The sequence below is a fragment of the Saccoglossus kowalevskii genome, chromosome 18, assembly GCF_978046115.1.
Source record: "Saccoglossus kowalevskii chromosome 18, keSacKowa6.1, whole genome shotgun sequence".
Taxonomy (NCBI): domain Eukaryota; kingdom Metazoa; phylum Hemichordata; class Enteropneusta; family Harrimaniidae; genus Saccoglossus; species Saccoglossus kowalevskii.
In genome coordinates this window covers 17,889,942-17,917,919 of record NC_140658.1, presented here as the reverse complement: position 1 = coordinate 17,917,919, position 27,978 = coordinate 17,889,942, and the positions used below count along the sequence as shown (strand labels likewise).

General features: G+C 34.0%; 1 protein-coding gene across 1 annotated transcript; it reads left to right on the top strand.

The window, feature by feature from the left end:
- Positions 1 to 193: 193 nt before the first annotated feature.
- Positions 194 to 27,250, top strand: LOC100368959 (protein EFR3 homolog B-like). Its single transcript, XM_078013752.2, has 21 exons — positions 194 to 333; positions 4,088 to 4,164; positions 8,916 to 9,043; positions 9,617 to 9,767; positions 10,863 to 10,984; positions 11,732 to 11,875; positions 12,909 to 13,046; positions 15,420 to 15,498; positions 15,796 to 15,931; positions 16,355 to 16,522; positions 17,057 to 17,183; positions 18,280 to 18,577; positions 19,631 to 19,792; positions 21,020 to 21,151; positions 21,297 to 21,373; positions 22,215 to 22,339; positions 22,467 to 22,555; positions 23,394 to 23,558; positions 24,101 to 24,150; positions 24,634 to 24,785; positions 25,349 to 27,250. The coding sequence occupies exons 1-20, from the start codon at positions 327 to 329 to the stop codon at positions 24,755 to 24,757; spliced, it is 2,499 nt and encodes an 832-aa protein (XP_077869878.1). The 5' UTR covers positions 194 to 326; the 3' UTR covers positions 24,758 to 24,785; positions 25,349 to 27,250.
- The last annotated feature ends 728 nt before the right edge of the window (positions 27,251 to 27,978 follow it).

Below are 27,978 nucleotides of genomic sequence, written 5' to 3'. Positions count from 1 at the left end.
TGAATAGTGAGACTAAAATACAAATCTCATTCCAAACACTATGACTCACAAAGGAACCCTATTTCAGACACTCGGGCCCAACTCTTCATGCACGCATAAACGCGATGGCGTAAAACCTAAATTACAATGGTTAATTCTTAAACAGACCGTAGGTGGCGCATTTACAGAGAATAGTTTCCGGGTCATAGGTAAACCTATCTCCGGGGCAGAAACAGTATTTTTGTTATTCTGTATTTTTTCTTCCAGAATCGAATCTTTCCATGGATGACTGAAGGAAAGATCGTATCATATACACTGGGTGAGCACCGTCTACGGTTACAGACAAGATGCCAGGCAAGTCTATTGTGTTTTTTTTTGCAAAGCCAAAGAGAAAATGTCGGTTTTCGGTGATGTGCGGAGGCGTAGACTGCTGGCAGTCGATTTTTCGCTTGTCCCATTTCGTTCAGTGTAACCGATATTTCATAAAAAATAACTACTAACATTATCAGAGATTTCTATAATATGACGTGTCGTCTGAACCCGAGCGATTGGTAGTGTTTGATTCAGGTGTTTCTAGCAGCCTGAAAGTACTAAATTAGGATGGGCTAAAAAATGCAAAATGAAAGTGGCATATCGATACACGTATCGATACACACTACGGTTACAGGTCGATATTCCGAGGGTTCATCAGTCCGAGGGTTCATTAGTCCGAGGGTTCATTAGTCCGAGGGTTCATTAGTCCGAGCATGGAAGGTACTAACGTTATGGTCCGAGGGTTCAATTAGTCCGAAGCTTAAATAATCAAGTATTTATTGGTAATTAATTTTCTGATTAACTTCTCAAATGACGTAATCTAGTATTGCGTGGTTATCATTCCACCCAGCCCAGCCTGTGTATTATCGGTTTGTATACACACTAAAACACAAGCTAAAAACGACAGTTGAGTAAGAAAAGATCGCTATCGTCTATGCACAGTATCCAACTTTTACGCGCTGTGCAATTTTCTATAGTTCATTTCTTTTTTTAGTTAGAAAGGTATTATTGAGAGGCTTACTGTTGTTTTTGTTGCAATATGGAGTTATGATGATGTTAATAAAAACATAAACATAAACACATCTTTTGATGATATGTTGTAAACAACAATAACGATAGACAAATTGTAAATGTAAAACAGAATATGCAGAAATAATGTAGAAACAGTATGCAGTGAAAATACAAAAAAGATAGACCATATTATACTTTCATGTTAAAATTCCCTTTTTTAACTGTTTATAAAGAAAACAGCTAAAATGAATAGAATCATGAAAAAGTGCCGTCTAATACATAAGTAAACGAATTACCACAGAAGACATGACACTGCATGTTTTTCACCATATAATTATCAAAAAATTATCATTATTGAAAAGTTGTCTAATATCGTACAATTATCATTTTGTCTTGACTACTAGAGGTGGTAAATTATTCCAACTTCTGATAATTATCGGTATTTAGATTCTACGTCTCTATTGGAAATTACTGGTCCAAGAACAGAGAAACTTCAAAACAAACAATCCCTAATATTGATCTTAATACGATTTTTAGACAGAATAATTGAAATTCTCTGATATTACAGGAGAATTGCTGTCTCAAGAAACAGGGGGCCTAATAGTCGCCATACTCTAATATCGATCTAAGATGTAATCACATTTTGGCAGGTACTTCTAGAAGGTACCATACATACCTCCATTTTGAGATAAAATGAAATGTTGTATATTTGACGTAACTAATGGATAATGAAAAAATGCAATGTCGCGCTTTCTACACATTCCAATATGACAAATTTTGCGAAGCTACATTGTTCAATATATTGTTGCAATAAATGCGAGTCAGGCTTTTACCAGAAGGGAAAGGAACACAATGTTTATCTGTGTTGCAGTCGTTATATGATAATGTGTATTTACTCATATTGTACTATACATCTTTAAAATGCTGTAGCATTTTCGGAATATTTTAAGATTAATGACCAATGTCTGTAGTGTTCTAAGAATTTAATACTAAGCATTTGCAGGTAGATACATAATTAAATTATTTCATTACAATTTGTCCTATGTTTACCATAGAATGCCTGGGCCTATGCTTTCTACAACATCTAGTAATTATTGCAGGAGGTATTTCTGCAGAATTTAGACAAATTAAAAAAATAGTTTTAGTTTATCACTCCCCCTATATGCCAGTCTACCTCAAATATTAAACAAAATAATCAGTGCGTTAGTTTTTAAGTGTATTAAACGCAAAATGTAATCAGATTAAAATGAGACTTTGTTGGGCTTTTTTAAATTTATTCATTTATTATTATTTTCATTTGTTTACATTTTTACTTACATTATTAGATCACCAAAACCTGTGGCAATCAGACTAATAAAATGATTTATATATAATTGCGAAACATTGGAAAAATGAAAACAAAAATTAAATAAAACAATTAATAAAATAAAATCTTATTTAAATCTAATTGTACAAACTGTAAGGCTCTGATGCCTTCAATGATTGTATGTAAAATGTGCAAGCTGACATTGGGTTTCTTCTTTTGGTATAAATATTGGTGTAGATATTGCAACTACCCAGGTATAAAAATAGTCACATTATTTAGGGCTAGGGGGCACCTTCCAACCCAGCTATATATCACTACCCCCACCCCGGGAACCAACCTATGGAGACTTTCAAGGAAACAAACGTCTATCTGTACGAAAAATAGAATCGACAGCTGTGCAACCAATCAGTAGTATAACTTAAAGATGATTAAATACAAATTGAGATAGTAAAACTATAACATTTAGTACAGGCACTGGGAATGAATGACACAAAAGAAGGGAAAAGTAATATTTCCGATAATGTTTTATCAATTTAACAAAATCATAAAATATAAACACATAAAAAACAAGCTAACTTCTAAATTAGTCCACAGATTGCAAGATGTGTTCAAAATTTAACAATAACAGGGATTCCTTCATCATTTAAGGCCGTCGGACCAATGAACCCTTGGACCAATGAACCTTGGACCAATAAACTCTCGAAATAGCGAGCTGTTCCCCATATCAAGCCGCAACTACCCAGGACACTGATTTAGTGATGCTTATAATTGTGTTGAAAACTCAATTATTTGTTTTATAATTTTAAAAACTATATAATAAATAGTGTAAACAAAATATAAATTCATTAATGACAGAAGATAAAGTGAACCTGGCTCTTATTCAAAGCTTCTGTATGCGAAATGTCTGGTGACAAATTTTTGTGAAAATAAACCTTTTGATATGCTTTTATTTTGCGTTTTGATTATCACCATAATCTGGTCTTTCTAATCTCACCTTGCATGTGAACTAATACTGTGGCAGGTTTCAAAACAGTACTGCTGATTTACAAGTATTCAATAAATTTTAATATTCCTTATTCAAGTAGACATGTCTCTGTCTCTCTCCCTTTATTTCAAGTCTTATTCTTATTCACTTCTCACTCTTCAATATTTTCGTCAAACATGTTTATAAACGCATATTGATAAATTTCTCTATGCACTGGAGTCAACAAAACCACATACATTATGAATTATTCATGAACTTAAATGACATTTACACAATGAGACTGATATCAAATGAAAAAGTTGGGTTTATAAGTATAGATATGGGTCTGCTGACTTCAGTGTTTAGTGGTATAAATATTAATACCTTCCATTAACGAAAATGCTTGCCATTGCCAGCCAGGTGCTTCACCAAGCAAGTACAGTGTGTATCATATTGAGTGGCTGTTTGCTGACTGACATTAGTATTTAGTGGCGGAGTATAGCAATTTTATGGGCTTACACATTGTTACTACATGCATGATATTGTGGTATCTGTGGTCAACAAATTATTTGCTAACACCACATTCATCCCATATATACTTACAAGCAGGTTTGTATTCACTTAATCAACCATTGGTGCTAATTATTAATGGGTACTGGTACCTGCTGTTAATTTCATCTTTACATATAGCTTTCATTCTATCCTCTCCATTAGCTTCTATCTCCTTCCATTCTTTTCTCTGTCCACTGTAGATCATGAGCTTACTGCATCTCTCACTACCTATGTACATGCAGGGTGCTGTAGCTGTGTATCAGCTTTTAAACCACGCTGGAAGAGACTGGTTGATAACATATTCCCTGATGATCCGCAGGTATTTATTACAACTATGCGTCAATATAGTGATTTTTAAAACAAGTGCAGTACATTTTAGTACAAACTAAATACCCAATTCTAGTGACTTGTCAAAATCCAGCGATATCTCATCGTGTAATCAAAGGGTGAAAGGGGTGTAAAGTATTCTAAATATTTTATACATGTAAATGTCGGTGCATAAATATATATATCTTAGTAGTGTGGAAACCTTTGTTTATAAACTCATGTTAACTGGTCTGCTTTGTTATCTTCTGGGTTGTGTATTTCTGGTGATATTTATAAACTCATGTTAAATGGTCTGGTTCATGGTCTCCTGGATTGTGTATTTCAGGTGATATTTATGAACTCATGTTAAATGGTCTGGTTCATGGTCTCCTGGATTGTGTATTTCTGGTGATATTTATATACTCATGTTAAATGGTCTGGTTCATGGTCTCCTGGATTGTGTATTTCAGATGATATATATACTCATGTTAAATGGTCTGGTTCATGGTCTCCTGGATTGTGTATTTCTAGTGATATTTATATACTCATGTTAAATGGTCTGGTTCATGGTCTCCTGGATTGTGTGTTCCAGGGTGATATTTATATGCTCATGTTAAATGGTCTGGTTCATGGTCTCCTGGATTGTGTATTTCAGGTGATATTTATATACTCATGTTAAATGGTCTGGTTCATGGTCTCCTGGATTGTGTGTTCCAGGGTGATATTTATATGCTCATGTTAAATGGTCTGGTTCATGGTCTCCTGGATTGTGTATTTCAGGTGATATTTATAAACTCATGTTAAATGGTCTGGTTCATGGTCTCCTGGATTGTGTATTTCAGGTGATATTTATATACTCATGTTAAATGGTCTGGTTCATGGTCTCCTGGATTGTGTGTTCCAGGGTGATATTTATATGCTCATGTTAAATGGTCTGGTTCATGGTCTCCTGGATTGTGTATTTCAGGTGATATTTATAAACTCATGTTAAATGGTCTGGTTCATGGTCTCCTGGATTGTGTATTTCAGGTGATATTTATAAACTCATGTTAAATGGTCTGGTTCATGGTCTCCTGGATTGTGTATTTCTGGTGATATTTATATACTCATGTTAAATGGTCTGGTTCATGGTCTCCAGGATTGTGTATTTCAGGGTGATATTTATATACTCATGTTAAATGGTCTGGTTCATGGTCTCCTGGGTTGTGTATTTCTGGTGATATTTATATACTCATGTTAAATGGTCTGGTTCATGGTCTCCTGGATTGTGTATTTCAGGTGATATTTATATACTCATGTTAAATGGTCTGGTTCTTGGTCTCCTGGATTGTGTATTTCAGATGATATTTATATACTCATGTTAAATGGTCTGGTTCATGGTCTCCTGGATTGTGTATTTCTGGTGATATTTATATACTCATGTTAAATGGTCTGGTTCATGGTCTCCATGATTGTGTATTTCAGGGTGATATTTATATACTCATGTTAAATGGTCTGGTTCATGGTCTCCTGGGTTGTGTATTTCTGGTGATATTTATATACTCATGTTAAATGGTCTAGTTCATGGTCTCCTGGATTGTGTGTTCCAGGGTGATATTTATATACTCATGTTAAATGGTCTGGTTCATGGTCTCCTGGATTGTGTATTTCTGGTGATATTTATATACTCATGTTAAATGGTCTGGTTCATGGTCTCCATGATTGTGTATTTCAGGGTGATATTTATATATTCATGTTAAATGGTCTGGTTTATGGTCTCCTGGGTTGTGTATTTCTGGTGATATTTATATACTCATGTTAAATGGTCTGGTTCATGGTCTCCATGATTGTGTATTTCAGGTGATATTTATATACTCATGTTAAATGGTCTGGTTCTTGGTCTCCTGGATTGTGTATTTCAGATGATATTTATATACTCATGTTAAATGGTCTGGTTCATGGTCTCCTGGATTGTGTATTTCAGGTGATATTTATAAACTCATGTTAAATGGTCTGGTTCATGGTCTCCTGAATTGTGTATTTCTGGTGATATTTATAAACTCATGTTAAATGGTCTGGTTCATGGTCTCCTGGTTTGTGTATTTCAGATGATATTTATATACTCATGTTAAATGGTCTGGTTCATGGTCTCCTGGATTGTGTATTTCAGGTGATATTTATAAACTCATGTTAAATGGTCTGGTTCTTGGTCTCCTGGATTGTGTATTTCTGGTGATATTTATAAACTCATGTTAAATGGTCTGGTTCATGGTCTCCTGGATTGTGTATTTCTGGTGATATTTATATACTCATGTTAAATGGTCTGGTTCTTGGTCTCCAGGATTGTGTATTTCTGGTGTTATTTATAAATTCATGTTAAATGGTCTGGTTCATGGTTTCCTGGATTGTGTATTTCTGGTGATATTTATAAACTCATGTTAAACGGTCTGGTTCATGGTTTCCTGGATTGTGTATTTCTGGTGATATTTATAAACTCGTGTTAAATGGTCTGGTTCATGGTCTCCAGGATTGTGTATTTCTGGTGTTATTTATAAGTTCATGTTAAATGGTCTGGTTCATGGTCTCCTGGATTGTGTATTTCTGGTGATATTTATAAATTCATGTTAAATGGTCTGGTTCATGGTCTCCTGGATTGTGTATTTCTGGTGATATTTATAAACTCATGTTAAACGGTCTGGTTCATGGTCTCCTGGATTGTGTATTTCTGGTGATATTTATAAACTCGTGTTAAATGGTCTGGTTCATGGTCTCCTGGATTGTGTATTTCTGGTGATATTTATAAACTCATGTTAAATGGTCTGGTTCATGGTCTCCTGGATTGTGTATTTCTGGTGATATTTATAAACTCGTGTTAAATGGTCTGGTTCATGGTTTCCTGGATTGTGTATTTCTTTTGATATTTATAAACTCGTGTTAAATGGTCTGGTTCATGGTCTCCTGGATTGTGTATTTCTGGTGATATTTATAAACTCATGTTAAACGGTCTGGTTCATGGTCTCCTGGATTGTGTATTTCTGGTGATATTTATAAACTCATGATAAATGGTCTGGTTCATGGTCTCCTGGATTGTGTATTTCTGGTGATATTTATAAGCTCATGATGATGATCATACATATTGGGTTATAGGTGCACGTCATTTTTTTTTCGTGATTCGAACAAATATGGCCGACTGGTGGCCATTTTGTTTTTTATGGTACCTATGCTACTTTCTCTTGAATGCTATGAACGTTTCTGTTCAAATTTTGTACAAAGATAGTATACCAAGAGATACAACTACGCCATCATTATTTTTGTGATTCAATTCAATATAGTTGACTGATGCCCAAATTTCATGTAAAAGTGCTAAATCGCAATTTATACATGTCCATGGCTGTTTCTCCGAGATGACTAGGCCAATTAGGATAAACGTTGGTATGGTGATCATACATATTGGGTTATAGGTGCACGTCTTATTTTTTCCGTGATTCGAACAAATATGGCTGACTGGCGGCCATTTTGTTTTTCATGGTACCCATGCTTCTTTCTTTTGAATGCAATGAACGTTTCTGTTCAAATTTTGTACAAAGACAGTATACCAATAGATACATCAACATAAACATTATTTTTGTAATTTGATTCAATATGACTGCCCAATGTCCAATTCTCATGTAAAAGCACTAAATCATAATTTTTTACAAATCCATCTCCAATTAATGGTTTCAATCTAATCTCAATGACTTCATCAACATCAAATTGATATGTCAGATCACACAATTTTGGACGGGGACTGTGTCATTAAAATGACTTGTTCATGTTTTATTTTAAACATGATTTAAGGTTGTTCGTGAGAGGAAAACACATTATTTCTCAGTGCCAAATTGGCTTTGAGAACACTGTCTGTGACACTTATAAAATTGTGTTAAGTTGTCTGGTTAGGTGTGGATTGTGTGTTTCCCATATGAATGTAAACTCGTGTGAAATGGATTATACGGAAATACTAAAGGTTAATACAAGATTATAAAATGTCAATATAGATACAAAATAAATCAAGTTTCGTTTTTAAGCATGACATTTATATTAATAAGAGGTTCCTAGCCCCTGTTAGACACAGTTGAAAAACTGGAGCTAATGGAATGTGCAGTGTCCATGGTTGGTTGAACATCATCCCTACAAAAGGCGAGTTGCCGTGGAAACAATATTTATTGAGACTGGCAATTACCTAGTATATCTAGGGTTGGTATGTTGTTAGTAGACAAAATATAGACAATGGTATTTAACTTTGACTACTCTGGGGAACAGGGACTATGTAATGCAATTATTGTACTTGTTCTATATCAAATACTGTAGAATACTTTATATTCGCTTGGAATTAATTTTCACTATTTTCGATGAAGGAATGATTCAGTGAAAATAAAATCCAGCGAATATACCTTTTTCCTATATTTTAGATTAAACTTTTCAAAAATCAGTGAATATAAATTCCATACAAAACACCCAAAATGTCTTTTCAACGAAAATTAATTCCAGCTAAAATAAAGTTTTTTACAGTAAAGTAATATTTTAATGACCAAGAGTTTTAAATGCAATTATTTGGTTTTTGCACAGTTTTATTACAGGTGTGCTTCTAATATGATATCAGTTGTTCAGATTCAATTTGATAATTTTTTGTCTTAGGACTCCTGTGATTTGGCATTTTAACACCAAATTTGGTTGTTCCACGACCATGATATAGATTTAGTTGTAGATCTCATTGTGCTGTACACATACACTTTATAATCCAATCAGGATGGCTTGATAAAGAACAATATGGAGAAGCTGACATTCTACGCACTGTCATCACCTGAGAAATTGGATCGTATTGGTGATTATCTCGCTAAGAAACTGAGCCGTGATGTGTCAAGACATAAATTTGGGTGAGTGCCATAATAAACTTACTATCAAGGGTCAAGGTGTAAGATGGAAAGCTTGCTTGCAACACACAGAAGTGGACAACCCTAATCTGTGATTTTGTCTTCAATTTATCATCCAAAGAGCACAGGGGGATGAGACTTCTATTAAATTTGGTAGATTAAACTGCTGTGTTGTGATGTCCAGGTTGAAGATGGCCATTCCTGTTAATCATATTTTTTTAGTCAGTCAAAAACTATAACCTGTGGATTGACCCCTGTAGCTTTGCATGTGTCTTCACTTGGACCAATCGCATTCAAGCTTCACACATCTGTTTTAGAATCTAATTCATGATGGCATCAAAGAACTGGATCAGATTTAAATTAAATTTAGTACATTCTTGGAATATTACAAAACCTTGATGCCACATTGAGTTCAAAATTCTAATTTGAAAGCATTTTGTTTGAATGAAAGCTTTTCTGGAGCCATTTCTCTGACGTACATGTCATGTTCGTGTTCAAACTTCATGTAATTCTTAAAACTTGATAACTTATTCGGAACTATTTAATGCAATTACTTGTTGTTTTTTTCCTTGACAGATATGTGTTTATTTCCATGGAAGCATTAGATCAGCTGTTATTGGCATGTCATTCTCAAAGTCTAAACTTGTTTGTGGAAAGTTTTCTTAAAATGGTTCAAAAACTTCTTGAGTCTAATGAACCTGAACTACAGGTTTCAGGAACTAGTTCTGTAAGTATAATATGTGATTATACCATCTGTCATAATTTTAGTCTCTGTTTGGACAAAGATTTAACTTTTTATGTGTATTATTCATAATAGTTAAATGTATCTGAGACATACCTAGATCAATCTTGTTCATACATCATACATCTTGGGATACATGTGCATGTCTGTTTGTTTGACAATTTTATTCGAGATGAATTTTCTACCATTCTGCATCTTGGTTGTGAATGGCTGGATTTCACACTTAGTACATACATTGAACATTAAGGGACCTTGATGCACATTATGCATCATTGTGCATATTTTGGCTTCGTGCCACACCTGAATGGTGTGCAGCATTATAATGCCATAGCTCTGAAACATGAATGCCAATTATCGTTCTATGCTGTGATACAATGTTCATATAAACATGTATAGGCAACAAAATTTTATGATATATGACAGCAGATCACCCAATTGTAGTATGACGTACTGATAGTTCCATTTTGAATGACTGTGACAATTATAACATTCAAAGATGAAGATAAACACAGTGTTATTTCAAATAACACCCTATTCAAATTTTGTTCAGTTAAAGCGACAAAGTGACAGCCAAGTGGCACAGACCTATACCTGTTATCATGAAGGACTTAAATTACATCAAAAACCCTAAAACAATGGGAGAATATTCATACCATTATTTCTTGCTTTTGTATCAAACAAAATCAGTGATGAAAATGCATCTTAGAACCAAAACAAAACAAAATAGTGACAGTTGGCAGTTGGCCATTTTGAATAAAAATGAGTATCTCTGGACAACTTTACAGTGAATAACCAGACATACATGTATAAAGAAATATGGCCACCAGACGGCCATTTTAATGAAATCACAAAACAAACTGCCATACATTAGCAACCCAACATGCCATTACTAGGTTTAGGTCTAGATCAAATTAAAGTGTCTATGAGATCTATTTTGACTTGTCTTTGTATTAACTTGAACAAAAATTAGTCAAAGCATGCCCGAGGTATAATGTTGCGAAGACTAATAATCAGATATGAAATTACAGATAATAACAAATACATGTATTATCATTATTTCTCTCTAATTTTGTTTTTCAGTTTGTGAAATTTGCAAACATTGAAGAGGATACAGCATCATATCATAGGCGATATGATTTTTTTGTGTCAAAGTTCAGTTCCATGTGCCATAGTAGCAATGCTGGTACAAACACTAAGATTAAGTAAGTCATTGTCACATGACAGATTCCAATTGTTCTTCCAGAGTTGTAAACACGTATGACTTGTCAATCACATTTATTTCAGTTATCACCAACAATGCACACTGTTTCTTCCCATGATTCCATGCACACTTCTATTTGCAAGGTTTGAGGTAATATAAAAACATAGAATAAAGGATGCTGATATAGATGCATTCACTGTATTGTGAATGACACACAGATACAGATGCTTTATGAAACACTTCATAGAGGGGTGATATTGTATTTGTTCAATTTAAGAACTAGTATGGAAACGATCAAGTATTCTACGCATTCGTTCACAATATACAAACTTGAAATTTACATGCATTTCATAGAAAACCAAAGAAATAACAGTTTTTTGCATTGAACCATGACTGAATAATGAACAATGCTGTTAGAACCAAGGAAAAGGAAAGATATTTGTGTGATTATGGTAATAGCAGTAGATGATCAGTGGAAGATGTTTTGATTCTTCTGGTTTTCATTAATTAAAGCCTAAATAAGAGTCAAACCATTCTTCTAAGAAGAAAAATCTAAGGTGGATGAAATTTTGGAGAACAAAATACAGCACAATTCTGTGATTGGTCAAAACTCAAAAAATCAATAAATTATGTTAAATTAGTTTTTACAGTATGTGCTGTCCATGTAACACTGAGCAGTGTCAGGACTTCCAACTAGTGGTGTATTCTTTGAAAATATTCTGATGAATTATAGCTTTTTCTCTTTCAGAATTCGGTTAGCTGGACTACGCGGCTTACAGGGTGTTGTTAGGAAAACTGTATCTGATGATTTGCAGGTCAATATTTGGGAACAACAACATATGGATAAAATAATACCCTCATTATTATTCAATATGCATAATGAACCAAGCAGGTGAGATGGTAATACTAAATATATGATCAGTGCAGGGATTTGTTTGAACTGGGGTGCAGCGCCCTCATGCCATGGCCTTGCGCCCCCTTACCCTGAGTAGCAGATCCTTTGGCAACCATGAAATTCTGATTGACCCTGATCACATCTGGCCACAGTTTTCAACTGTGACCTGTCTGATAGTAATTTTGGCCCCAAGGAAGCCATAGAATGCTCTATTTTAACTTAGAATATCAAAAACGCCACACCCTGGTAGGGAGAACCCTATCTTCCCCACTTGGTGGCACTGCTGAATTGCAGTGCTCCCCCTTGCAGTTTTTTTCTAGAAAAACCCCTGCAGTGAAAGTGTTCTCACCAGGAAGTTTCAGACAACTATCCAGAAATGAAGTATTTAGTTCCCCTTATAGTGGTTTACTCAAATGTTTATTATGTTTGAATTTTATTCTACGCTAATTTTCACTTGTATTTGCTTACATTTTTGTGAGACAATTTGTCTCAGAGTAAAGACAAACAATTAAACCATGAGCCTAATGTTTCATGTCTGATAACAACACTGCAGTGAGAATAAATAGATATCTAATGAGTAACCTGTGATATCAGATTTATTCAATCGTGTTCTAATTTTCATACTGCAAACTTTGTGAGAGACCAAAGTATGTAAATTTTGTAAGTCCGCGAAAATCATGACATTTTGTAGCAGTTATAATTTCTCTGGTGTCCTCTGATATGTAGTGTTAGTGACTTTCGCGAAATTCTGTCGTCACAAATGCGGTAAAGTCCTGAAATTTCTTTGTAATAAATTTGATAGTGTGGGTGATGAATTTCGATATTTTTGTATCCCATTTATATGCATTTCAAGTTTTTTTTTGTGAGAAAGAAACTATCTTCTGGATCATTATTTGGGTGGGTGGGTGAGTGAGTGAGTGGGTGGGTGTATGTGTTCCTAAACATCTATGTCTGTCTCATTCATTTGCATACAAGAAGGCTATTCTTGTTTTATTTTGCCTCAATATATGATATTTGTATTGCTTTGTAGTACAACATCAAGTCAACAAGATCAACAGAATATTCAAATTGATGAACATCCGAGCACTGTGGCGGAAACATGTCTTCGTGATCTCACTTGTAGAGCTGCATTTGGAAATATTAAATCAGTTGTCAACCCAGTCTTGAAGTTAGTATATCATTGACATGTGTTTATGATATTAGTTTTAACAAGCATAATATTCTTCTCATTCAGTCTTATTAGTTATCTATTTTTATACATATATGTAAAGTACGGCTTTCGCCAGCCTACCATACATTTATTGTATTCGTATGGCATTCCTGTCACACCTTTTTTAGCTCCGCTGTCGACTTTGTTGAGCGGAGCTTATCATATGAGTGATTGTCCATCGTCGTCCGACGTCGTCCGTGTCAATGTTTTACTTTTTCGACTTCTTCTTGAAAACTACAAGCCTGAATGCTTTGATACTTGGTGTATATGTACCTTGGGTAGACCTCTCTCAGATTTGTTCATTTCATGATGATATCTTCAATTCTCTAATTTTGGTGAATATTTTTGTCATTTTTGGTAAAAAGTGATATTTTCGACTTCTTGTAAAAAACCGCAAGTCCAATTGCTTTGATACTATATATATTGGTACTACATGTGGACCTCTTTCAGGTTTGTTCATTTCGTGATGATATTTTTAATTCTCTAATTTTGGTGAATATTTTTGTCATTTTTGGTAAAAAGTGATATTTTCAACTTCTTGTTAAAAACCGCAAGTCCAATTGCTTTGATATTACATATATAGGTACTATATGTGGACCTCTCTCACATTTGTTCATTTTGTAATGATATCTTCAATTCTCTAATTTTAGTGAATATTTTTGTCATTTTTGGTAAAAAATGATATTTTTGACTTCTTGTTAAAAACCGCAAGCTTTGATATTACATATATAGGTACTACATGTGTACCTCTCTCAGATTTGTTCATTTTGTGATGATATCTTCAATTCTCTAATTTTGGTGAATATTTTTGTCATTTTTGGTAAAAAGTGATATTTTTGACTTCTTGTTAAAAACCAAAAGTTCAATTGCTTTGATATTAGATATATAGATACTACATGTAGACCTTTCTCACATTTGTTCATTTCGTGATGATATCTTCAATTCTCTAATTTTGGTGAATATTTTTGTCATTTTTGGTAAAAATTGATATTTTCGTCTTCTTGTTAAAAACCAATAGTTCAATTGCTTTGATATTACATATATAGGTACTACATGTGGACCTCTCTCAGATTTGTTCATTTTGTGATGATATCTTCAATTCTCTAATTTTGGTGACTATTTTTGTAATTTTTGGTAAAAAGTGATATTTTCGACTTCTTGTTAAAAACCAAAAGTTCAATTGCTTTGATACTACATGTAGACCTTTCTCAGATTTGTTCATTTCGTGATGATATCTTCAATTCTCTAATTTTGGTGAATATTTTTGTCATTTTTGGTAGAAAGTGATATTTTCGACTTCGTGTTAAAAACTCCGATTGCTTTGATATATATTGTTCATTTTCTAATGATGTCTTCAGTTCTTTAATTGAAATGTGCATTGCTATAACAGTGGAGCTATCTCAGCCGATAGGCTGCTTGTTTGTATTCGTGTTGCATATTCAGTGCATTCGTGTTGCACATTTAGTGCATTCGTGTTGCACATTTAGTGCATTCGTGTTGCACATTTAGTGCATTCGTGTTGCATATTTAGTGCATTCGTGTTGCACGTTTAGTGCATTTGTGTTGCACATTTAGTGCATTCGTGTTGCACATTTAGTGCATTCGTGTTGCACATTTAGTGCATTCGTGTTGCACATTTAGTGCATTCGTGTTGCACGTTTAGTGCATTCGTGTTGCACGTTTAGTGCATTTGTGTTGCACATTTAGTGCATTCGTGTTGCACATTTAGTGCATTCGTGTTGCACATTTAGTGCATTCGTGTTGCACATTTAGTGCATTCGTGTTGCATATTTAGTGCATTCGTGTTGCACATTTAGTGCATTCGTGTTGCACATTTAGTGCATTCGTGTTGCACATTTAGTGCATTCGTGTTGCACATTTAGTGCATTCGTGTTGCACATTTAGTGCATTCGTGTTGCATATTTAGTGCATTTGTGTTGCACATTTAGTGCATTCGTGTTGCACATTTAGTGCATTCGTGTTGCACATTTTGTGCATTCGTGTTGCACATTTAGTGCATTCGTGTTGCACATTTAGTGTATTCGTGTTGCACATTTAGTGTATTCGTGTTGCACATTTAGTGCATTCGTGTTGCACATTTAGTGCATTCGTGTTGCACATTTAGTGCATTCGTGTTGCACATTTTGTGCATTCGTGTTGCACATTTTGTGCATTCGTGTTGCACATTTAGTGCATTCGTGTTGCACATTTAGTGCATTCGTGTTGCACATTTTGTGCATTTGTGTTGCACATTTTGTGCATTTGTGTTGAATTTGTGTTGCACATTTAATCCATTCAAGCCACACATTATTCTCTATTTATTTTTTTCAGTCACTTAGATAACCATAATTTATGGGTTCCCAGTAAATTTGCTGTTAGATGCTTCAAGATCATCATGTATTCAATTCAGGTGAGATTGTTGGGGTTCTTGACTTGTGCACAGTAATTGCTGTTGAAAATGCAGCTGTAATTTGACTGGCATAACGATATTCTTGAAACATTGTTAGACAAGCTCACTGATCCTCATTTATCTAAGTTTTACTATCATAGTTTAACAGGCCAGTTGATCATTTAGTGCTTAAATAGTCCATGTATGAAAGAACTACAGACAAATCTAGTAGTATATTATATATAGGTTATTTGAAGATTTGAAACTTGAATAATGTATTATTACTTATCAATCAATAACATTTTGTGTACATATTAGGCTCAATATTCCTATGTAGCAGTTCACATGTTACTAAATCATTTAGATGATAACACCAAGAATTCACCACAGATGAAACAAAGCATAGTAGAAGTTTTAGGAGAGTGTGTAACTATTGCTGCTGATGGTTCCATTGGTAAGTACATATATATATATTTATGTAATAATAATAATAACGTTATTGTCAACCTATCTCCATTGAGATCTGGACTAACATACAATAAAGATTAAAAGATACAGAAAATATAAATTTAAAATACAACAACAATAAATAAAAGTATAACCGAATAAGAAAAAATAACTGTTAAAAAAGTCTTTGACAAAGTAGTAAATAAATAGTTTACATATAAATGTAAGAATGCATTATATTTTCAGGGCAGCTGGCAATCTCTGTATATTTTCTTTTCTCATAAGAAAGCATTTGTGAATGTATTTTGATATTTTAAGAATCAGTTTTTCATCTTTGTTATTTAGAAGAGTTTCTTGTATATTTCAGCACAGTTTAATAGACTTCACTATTTGTGACTAAGTATGTACTAAATACTGATTGTTTTTGCAGGCCCTTCTGTACTGGAAGTGTTTAATACACTATTGAGACATCTCAGGCTGTCTGTGGATACTAGAGTCTCTGAACGAAGTGCTCTCAAAGCTTCTATCAAGAAAAGAATCAGTCATTTCGATGAACAACAACAAACTATGTTTGAAGAAGCCATAATCAACACCATGGGTAAGTGTCTCCATTTTCAATAGCACATGTCTTATATTGTTAAAGTTGCATTCACACAAACATCTGCAGAACCATCCCCTAACCAATATTGTCAAATGTTGAGATTGTGGATGAATAATGAGAAATTAACTGTAGAATAGCGATTAAAAAAAAGCCCTCCTGAAGTAAGCTAGATTTGTAAACAATATACACTCACTGAATTAAAGGCTATGTTTGTCTTTTAAGGTCAGTTACATTGTAGATCAGTTTTCACTCTCCAAATAAAATAGGTTGGAAAATATAAGCAGGGTATCTAGTTTTGATATATGATATTTTATTGCTAAAACAGCATTATTTGAGCACATTTCTTAATTTTAGCTTGTTCTAGGGGTGATGTTTCACTTATTTGCAAAGTGGATTTATTTATCCTGTTAAATATCACTATTGAAATTTGATAATGAGAAGTCTTATTACCAAAGTGTAGTCAGTTGAAAAGTAAGGAAGTGGGAGTTTGGTAGGTATGGGTTGAGTACATTTATCATTGTTCTATTGCAGGTACGTTTGCTGCTATTTTACCTGACTATCAAAAGATTGAAATTATGATGTTTATTATGGGAAAGATTCCGTTACCAACGCGGTATGAACATTCTGATGCAACCTATCCAATGCCTTCAGTTAATGGGTAAGAATATTCTCAAACATAGTGAAATTATATCAGCCTCTCCCTTATGAGTGGGAAATTGAAATTATGCTTATTATGGGAAAGACTCCGTTACCAACGCGATAGAACATTTGATGCAACTTATCCAATGCCTTCAGTTAATGGGTAAGAACATTTTATAACCTAGTGAAATTATATCAGCCTCTCCCTTACGAGTGGGAAATTGAAATTATGTTTATTATGGGAAAGACTCTGTTACCAACGCGATATGAACATTTGATGCAACTTATCCAATGCTTTTAGTTAATGGGTAAGAATATTTTATAACATAGTGAAATTATATCAGCCTCTCCCTTACGAGTGGGAAATTGAAATTATGTTTATTATGGGAAAGACTCTGTTACCAACGCGATATGAACATTTGATGCAACTTATCCAGTGCTTTCAGTTAATGGGTAAGAATATTTTATAACATAGTGAAATTATATCAGCCTCTCCCTTACGAGTGGGAAATTACAATTATGTTTATTATGGGAAAGACTCTGTTACCAACGCGATATGAACATTTGATGCAACTTATCCAATGCCTTCAGTTAATGGGTAAGAATATTCTCAAACATAGTGAAATTATATCAGCCTCTCCCTTACGAGTGAGAAATTGAAATTATGCTTATTATGGGAAAGACTCTGTTACCAACGCGATATGAACGTTTGATGCAACTTATCCAATGCCTTCAGTTAATGGGTAAGAATATTCTCAAACATGGTGAAATTATATCAGTCTTGCTGTCATGTTCAAAAGCATGGAAAGTATTAATTAGGTTTTATTATTTTTTCCATATTAAAAAGTATGGCTGACTGGCAGCCATTTTAAAAATTGGTTGTGTCCATCCAAAGCCTTAGTTACTGATTTTAATTAACTTTTCACACATTGCTTTATTCTTTACCTTCAGTTTTTCTCTATAATCTCAAAACATTAAATATTAGATGGGAATACCAGTATATGCAATGATTTGCATAGTCTAGTTACATAGTCTCCCCCAATATAAATGAATCTACATGTCAGATTACTTATTGTAATTTATGAACACTAGCAATTGCTTTCTCTTTTTTACAGTGAAGGAGATTTACTTCTACAAAACATGCTGCTGAAAAGTTTATTTGAAGTTGGTACTAAGTACACAACTGTTTCCATGTCAACCACTTTCTCAATATCATTTTTGGAGCCATTACTAGCAATATCAGTGGCGCCTGATCCAGGAGTTAGGTTACTTGTACAACGTATATTTCACACATTGATTGATCGACATGATAACTATCATAAACTAAATGTCAACAACTTATCCAAAGATATCAGTGAATTGGAACTGAGGGTGGAAAAATGTTCCAGACAAGACATTCTGTTCATGAAGAGGGTAATGTTAATTTACTGTTTTATTCATTCTGGATGCGATTATTTATTCTCATTACAAGACATTTTCTTAACAATGTGTGAACAAACAAAAGTGTGAACAGATAGAACTGTATTGGCATTGTTGTAGGCATTATTGCACGAAAAATCTTGTGATACCACAGTACACAGTGTGTGTAAGTGACATTAGTATTTCATTGTGTCACTATATCAAGGGGTTACTCTGTGGAAGATGAATAAAGAATGTCATTGTCTGTGTGTATTTTTTTTTTTTTTTATTAGACGCATACAATCTTTAGGAAAGGATAAAAAGGGTCTTACAGAAAGAAATTAAAACAAACTACAATCTAAAAAAGAAAACAGAAAATAAAAACTTTTCTAAAAAAAATAAAACAAATCAAAAACAATAAAGACAATTTGCAGTCAATGGTGAATACAGAATATAGAATGAACACAAAATGTGTATGCACTTTATGGTTTCTTTGAACAACACACTAACACTATTGCTGTTATTGAACCACAAATGTATTATGTAGTTTTTGCTAGTGAAAATATCTTCTCTCTGAGAAGAAGTCAGCTGTAGAATCATGTATAATATGAGGTTATTACTAGTATGAGAATACCTCAAAGTATTCACGAAGACAGTACAGCTGGAGTATCCATTGACGCGAATCGAAGGTCGATGCGCGGCGTACTGTCTGAGTGCATACTTTGAGGTATTCTGGTAATAACCTTATTATTATACATCTTTTCATTCCAAGAATACATCATGGGAATGCCGAAATCCAAAAAGTTTAGAACAGAATCAGCGAACTTCTTTGTGTGGAGTCCGGTCAAACCCTGATGGCAGCCATGTTTGTTTTTATTATTAGAGGACGCTTATGCCCGTAGTCATTCCATATTTGGAATTCGCATTTCCTTATATGGTACAATAAAATTATCCCATAAAATACTGCAAAAATTATGGCGCACTGTAACTTACAGCATTACAGTGACAGATGTATAATAATAATAATATATTGTAGTAGTACTGATGGTTGTGTACTTTGTTTTATAGTATGGAGCTCAGATATATTGGCATATGTATGAAAACATGAACCAGTCGGATAACAGACTAGATAATTATGAAGCTTTATACTGTACATTGGCTCTATTGTGTATTGAATTTGGTGGTGATGAAATATTGATGGAGTTAGTCAGATTAACACTAGCATTGCAGGTGAGTATTGATGGAGTTAGTCAGAATAACACTAGCATTGCAGGTGAGTATTGATGGAGTTAGTCAGAATAACACTAGCATTGCAGGTGAGTATTGGTGAAGTTAGTCAGAATAACACTAGCATTGCAGGTGAGTATTGTTGAAGTTAGTCAGAATAACACTAGCCTTGTAGGTGAGTATTGGTGAAGTTAGTCAGAATAACACTAGCATTGCAGGTGAGTATTGATGGAGTTAGTCAGAATAACACGAGCATTGCAGGTGAGTATTGATGGAGTTAGTCAGAATAACACTAGCATTGCATGTGAGTATTGGTGAAGTTAGTCAGAACAACACTAGCTATGTAGGTGAGTATTGGTGAAGTTAGTCAGAATAACACGAGCATTGCAGGTGAGTATTGATGGAGTTAGTCAGAATAACACGAGCATTGCAGGTGAGTATTGATGGAGTTAGTCAGAATAACACTAGCATTGCAGGTGAGTATTGGTGAAGTTAGTCAGAATAACACTAGCATTGCAGGTGAGTATTGTTGAAGTTAGTCAGAATAACACTAGCCTTGTAGGTGAGTATTGGTGAAGTTAGTCAAAATAACACTAGCCTTGCAGGTGAGTATTGATGGAGTTAGTCAGAATAACACTAGCATTGCAGGTGAGTATTGATGGAATTAGTCAGAATAACACTAGCATTGCAGGTGAGTATTGGTGAAGTTAGTCAGAATAACACTAGCCTTGTAGGTGAGTATTGTTGAAGTTAGTCAGAATAACACTGGCATTGCAGGTGAGTATTGGTGAAGTTAGTCAGAATAACACTAGCCTTGTAGGTGAGTATTGGTGAAGTTAGTCAGAATAACACTAGCATTGCAGGTGAGTATTGGTGAAGTTAGTCAGAATAACACTAGCCTTGTAGGTGAGTATTGGTGAAGTTAGTCAGAATAACACTAGCCTTGTAGGTGAGTATTGGTGAAGTTAGTCAGAATAACACTAGCATTGCAGGTGAGTATTGATTGAGTTAGTCATGACTGCATGAAGTTATTCAGAATAACCCACTGCAGGTGAGCATAACTGAACTTACGGTAGTGAGAATAACTCACTGCAGGTACCCATAACTGAAGTTAGTCAAACAAAGGAGTACTCTAATATTATATGGCATATGAAAGTTGAAATTAATTTGAGTGTTATTTCTGAATCTTCTTTTTGTTTCTAGTTTAGTAAATATTTTCTTTTCTTGTAGGAATTGGCTTGTAAAACAGACGGTAAATTATCACCTATTCATCAATGTGTGATACATGCTGTTGTATCAAGTTATCTAAATTTAATCAGTCAACTAACGGCAATACCAGCATTCTGTCAACATATTCATCAGGTAAGACTAATTATTTGATTTTTACACTTTTTGTTGTTAACATATTCATATATGTGCAATAAATTCTTAAACTCACAGGGACTAATACAATTAATTGATTTGTCTGTATTTTGCTTTTTATCATTGTTTCCCTCTATATTACTAGGTGATTGAAGAACGTAAACAACATGCTGCATATCTACTACCTGAGTTCATCTTCAGTGACACAATTGTGGATTCCAGGTAAAAACAATGTTTTCATGTTGTCTTTATATGGTGCTGTTTATTGTCCCCTCTGTAATGAAATGGAAGGGAAGGTATAGTAGTTGAACACATGCTGTCTGCATTGTCATTGTTGTTAATAATTACTTTTGTCTGAATAACCCATTAAATTACCGATTGCCAAATTACCGTCAGACGCGATGTAATGCTATTTCCGCATGCGTAATCTACCTAGCAATAGGCGAGGATAGGACAAAAATATAAAAAAGCAAAAGAACACCAACAGACATGCAACCCGGAAAAAGTCAGCGATATATTTGAAACAGTTTGTTAAAGATATTAGAGTGAGTGTGGGCAGCTAAAAGAACATGGATTTCCAGTTGAAAAAGATGATTTTTCCGAGAGAATTGACTGAGACAGAGACCATATATGTGTTTTTCGCTGTGTAAATATGACCATAACATAGTTTTTCAATTCCCAAAATACTCAAAAAATATGAAAATATTACACTATAGCCAAAGATGATTTGGATGTTCATTATTCTTGCTTTGGCAGAATAGTATGCAAATTTTCAGCGACTGGTATGAAAGATGGGGGCAGTTATTTTTGAAAAGAATGTTGTGTTGCAAGTTGAGAACATTGATGTTGATTTGAAACTATCAATTTGGAAACCGGGAATTGTTTTGAAACTTCGACCAATCTATTCATCAGTATTAGACCTCACTCAGTTTTGATCCAAAATTTATAATGCCTGCACTTTAAAGGGAAAATTCTGAATATAATGAGGGTCCAGAATACAGAACCGAATACAAAGATATTACACCAATTCTTACAACTATGCACAATATATTTTGTAATGCAGCTATCCAACTACTGTTCATGTTGAAGACAATTTGTTATTCCAACAAAGTGTCATAAGTGAAGCATTACACAGTACTGGTCATGATGTCTCTAGATTAGCTGTACCTTATGTACATAGACCATCAGGTAGGATATGAGTTATTAGTTTGTTCAGTATTATGGTGACTGATATGTACAGTGAAATGCATATTTGTCTTTTTTTGTGAAGATATGGAAAGCAGAGTCTCAGCACTTGTATAATATTCGTTTGCAGGACTTGAATATCGTCAACAGACAGAACTGGATGCTACATCTCTCAATCTAGAAGTGGAGTCTGTCAATTCTTCCCCAGGAGGTGTACGGGTAAGTTGATTACGTGTGTATGAAATGGTACAAGGAGACGGACAGGACTGAGAAAAATGTGTGAGCTATCGATTTTACATATTGTAATCTTCAAATTACCTTCTAATGTAAGTCAAACAATTGACTGAAATATGTGTGTGTATGACAATTAAATTTGTACATATAGCTGGCATTTAACTACAAAACAAATATTCTCCGCAATATGCAAACAGCGTGGCAGTGCCACCATGCTGCTCTGAGAGACCGCCAGCTCAAAATCATTGCCATCATGCTTGATTTCTGTTACTATTTTTTACGCAGCTATTGTTCTATGAGACTTGTCCTCACTGCTATTTTAAGCCGTAAACAATAAACAATGGGTTGGCATGAACTTGTTGAAAGTTGTAGTCTATTACGCAAACCACTGATCACGTCAAAGCTTTCATGTTTGAAAAAAATGATAAATCGAACAAAATGATGCTTTTCCATTGTGACTGGTTTATTGGTATTGGTAAAACATCACAAATGCATTTTCATAATGCAGTATGTCACATACAGTACCTTTTAGATCACACCATTACAGATATCCGATTTGAAAACAAAAATCATTTGAAGAATTGCTGATTCCAATGTTGAAAGTACAACATACATGTACAATTAAAGTAATAATAAAACTAAAATACAGTATATAAGCAGTATGTGAAAAAAGAAACAACTGTACAAACACTTCAAATAAATTATGCAAATTATATGCTAATTATTATACAATTATTCACCACCCTTGACAAAAATCCTGGGGAGAACACTGAAGACTATGAAATGTCGTGGCTAATATATTTGTACACATTATTCATGGCAGAAACATCCTGAAGAACAGATTACATTTGAGTCACTAAAGAGGGCGCTACAGTCTCCAGATAATGAAGAAGACTTAGAGGAACAAGAAAAAGAAAAAAGACAAGAAATATTGGAGACATTCAAATCTAGTACTTTAGATGAAATTGCAGCTATTTCTGAACATAGGGTAAGGTCAAAATATCATGTTGGTCTGAGAGACAGGGATGTATAGTTAAAAAGTGGATTTGACTATGTTTTGCCCAGTATTTGAACTCTTCTCTGTCATTCCCTGTTAACAAGCAGTAGTGGGCTTGGCTATGTCTTGCATATCCCTGTCACCACATACTCATTGGTAATTATCTCCGCCTCTGTCCACTAAATAAATGAATGCTTATTATGCTCGCTTACTCAAACTGTGATTGACAGGCATTTTGCATACATTAGATGCCATTTTAAAATCAGGATTCACCAAGTGGTTCTATGATTCTATTTCCACTACATTGTAATATTGTTGCTGTGTCTGATTCAAACTGACAGTGTTTTAACAGCACCATAAATGTGTCTCACATTCTTCAAGTGAATAATATATGTGTATTCATCCACATATCTAACGTATCTGTCCTGTTCACAATTCATTAAAAATTATGATTGTGTTAAAATCATTTTAAATTAATTAAATGTCAAAATATGTGTTGAAATTAATATTGGAATTATTGGGTAATTTTACAGTCACAAAAAATGCAGATAAGGTTGAATGAAATCCTCGACAAATTAAGCAGGTTAGTATTTTGAATATATTTGTATTATCACTAGTATCAATATAGTCATATGCAGCTAACCAATGTTATCCACATTACAGATGACATCACACCATGCATTATCTGTTTTTCATCACAGTCACATTATTGATGACATCACAGTCTCTTTACAGATGACATCACACCATGCATTATCTGTTTTTCATCACAGTCACATTATTGATGACATCACAGTCTCTTTACAGATGAAATCACACCATGCATTATCTGTTTTTCATCACAGTCACATTATTGATGACATCACAGTCTCTTTACTGATCACACCATGCAATATAACTTTAATTAATCTCACATAGCCACATTACCAATCAAATATGAATATGTATTTTTCATTTACCTGTGAACCACTTGCATTCAATTCATAATTTGTTATTGTTTGATAATAAATCACAGTAGATGTTTTTATGCCTGACTTATAAATTGTACTCATTTCGGTGCTTACAGACCAAGGTCACGATCAAGTACACCACCACGCAGTCCACAATTATCGCTTTCTTCATTACCCTCACCACCATTGAAATCAGTACCACTTTATGAAATGAAATTTCCTGAGCTCCTTGTGTTTTAGCATCTCAATAGCTGGCTTAATCAATAAGGTGAATATATGTACTGCTATAATGGTCTGTAAGATTGGGTTTGTAACATGTGTGTACTCACTGAATAATGTTTTACAGTACAGTTTACAGTATTGTTTTCATGCTTCTATTCATTCATTTTATACTGTTATATATAGACTTGCTTTCATCCAGACGTGACATAGAATACAGGATCAGATTTTGACTGTAGAACAATGGGAAAGTTTGAATATGAATGTTTTGTGTATGATAATAGTTTTCATATTTGTCAAATACATAATCAAATTTTGACTGTAGAACAATGGGATAGTTTGAATATGTATGTTCCATGTATGATAATAATTTTCTATATTTGTCAAATGTGTATCAAATTTTGACTGTAAAACAATGGGATAGTTTGAATATGTATGTTCCATGTATGATAATAATTTTCTATATTTGTCAAATGTGTATCAAATTTTGACTGTAAAACAATGGGATAGTTTGAATATGAATGTTCCATGTATGATATGATTTGTATGTCAAATTCTTCCAATAAACTACATTTCTAACTCTATCCCTTTTTCATTTGTATTTATTGACAGTTCCACAGATGATGAAAACAACAATGTGGGATATAATTGGTGTCGTGATTTTATTAATGAAGATAACAATGATATCAAATATGATTGGATTATTCCCAGCCTCTCTGTAGTCTATTTATCTGATGACATTCCCTTGATTATTTCTGAAAACAACACTGATAATGATACATTTTTCTAAATAACTATGGAATTGTATTTCCTAGATGTTAATTGGTGCAATACTTCTGTAATCATGGTGGCCTTGACAATAATACAAACTGTTGCCACACATGTACTGTGTCTGAGAATTTAAAACATTTTAACTGAACGTTTTAGGATTTTTTTTTTATAACTACAATATTTTAGATTAATGTTCATCGGGTAATGGATTCAGACACTTTATCTTACCAATTCAGTGTTACTTGTTTAGATATAGTCGCTTACTTCTAATCATTGATGCTATTGTTGTCACAGGAAGTCATGTGTTGCATACGTATACAAATTTGAATTAAAGCGGGGGAGTCGTCACCTGCACATGCATCAGATAGCCATAGCGTGTCATTGTTTATAAACAAGCATCTACCCATGAGCCTTTGTATTTTTAGCGTGTGTTGTTATCGTCGATTGGGACTCAATTCCTGGGTATGCGGAAGTGTCGACCCTTCCGCTTTAAGTTCAACATGATGCATGATTGAAATAAATGAATCAGATACTTTTCATGCATCACTAAAAAATAGAAATTGTCTTGCATACCTAGTGATTTGGGGATAGGTGTAATTATTTATCAGTTCATGTACAACTAAAAATAATATATAAATTAAATTGTGAGAGTCCAAGGATTGTGTGTGTGTGAAAGCTGGCTGCTATCCTGGGATGAGTGCTTTAATTATTTTATTTGAATATTTCAATATATTGTTGTATATTTTCTTGGTATATGTTATTTAATATATGGAGCAGAATTAAAATGCAAGATGAACGGCCATTATGTTTTCCAAATGCTGTTGCCTATATTATATGGAGCGGAGTTAAAATGGAAGATGAACGGCCATTTTGTTTTCCAAATGCTTTTGCCTATATTATATGGAGCGAAGTTAAAATGGAAGATGAACGGCCATTTTGTTATCCAAATGCTGTTGCCTATATTATATGGAGCGGAGTTAAAATGGAAGGTGAACGGCCATTTTGTTTTCCAAATGCTATTGCCTATATTATATGGAGCGGAGTTAAAATGGAAGATGAACGGCCATTTTGTTATCCAAATGCTGTTGCCTATATGTTTAGCGTGGGAGACATTTGTGTTATGGGTTCCGGTTATGCATGCATGCATTTATGGGTTTGTGAACAAGATTTATTAGATTTACTGAACATACCTTGCCCAATAATAGTCTTTAATTAAACAAAATGTATATGATTACCTTTAACTGTTTCAAGTACAAAAAGATTAGACCCAATTGCAAATCGCAAATCTAACGCATTGAGGTATTATAGGCAGTGTCATTTGGTGAGTGGCCCTCTACTATGGAGAGAGTATTTTTCACATTATGCAAATAAGCTAATTAAAGTGTTACTAAAAATATTAATTTTCCCACACACCGAAGCAATATAAGTCTCTCATACTACATCATAATGCAGATAATACGTCTATTACATAATGCAGATAAATATTAGAAAGCTTGTGCACCAAAAAATGTGTTAAAGAGTGTGTTAAATTAAAATTGAAAGAAATGCAATAGGCAAGACAGTGACTATTTGTATTTGGACATTATTTGGCTAGTGTAGCACTATGGTGTTCATGTGGTGTAGTATTACAGACAACACATTTATTGTCCGTTACTTGTTCAATTTATGGTCAATCGGAAACATTACAATGTAGTTTATCGTTGGTATTTTCAAAACTGTAATAAAGCCAGCAATTTAGTACCAGTTCAATGGTTTGATTTTTGTGTCAGAATCACACTTCCAGTTTAGAGTCTCTTTCATTAGAAGGGGCAGAAAACATTGCTCTACGAACAAAAATCAACATTATTCCCATGACAGAATTTCGTTAGGAAGGTTCAGTCACTGGTCTGGCAGAGCGCCCTCTATTGGTAACACCTCATCTTCATTGGCAATCATGTATACAATATACAATCATTTACCTCCCAGGGGGACGTCCAAATCATTGAATAACGTTGATTTGCTTATTGATTACAATGATAATAATTAATCGATAATAATGAAAAAGTGTGTGGTATTTTGCATCCTGTATTGCTGGAGGGTCAAATTCCCAAATCATCTGGCTTTCTCTAATGGTAATTAACATAATGCATGGCAGAACTGGTGTTGTGTGTAGTGTGTTTTATGTTTTCAATTTGTAAGCTCAAAAGGATTAATTGCTGACTTTCTGTTTTTGCCAGAACACCACTAGAAGGCTTCTGGAGTGGAGTCGAATTAATGCAACATCGTGTGCAGCCGATTAGCCTCGCGTTGCAGACATATTATTTCTAGACTCGGATCTACATGCCATATAAAAGTGTTTACAATGTGTCCGGTGTTCTGAAAACAAATTTGGCGAAATATTCCCGGCTTTTGTACACTAATTCCATTGCATTGATACAGTGTCACTCAGAAGAAGTGGAGCGGCTTAACGAAAAGAAAATACAAATTGCTTG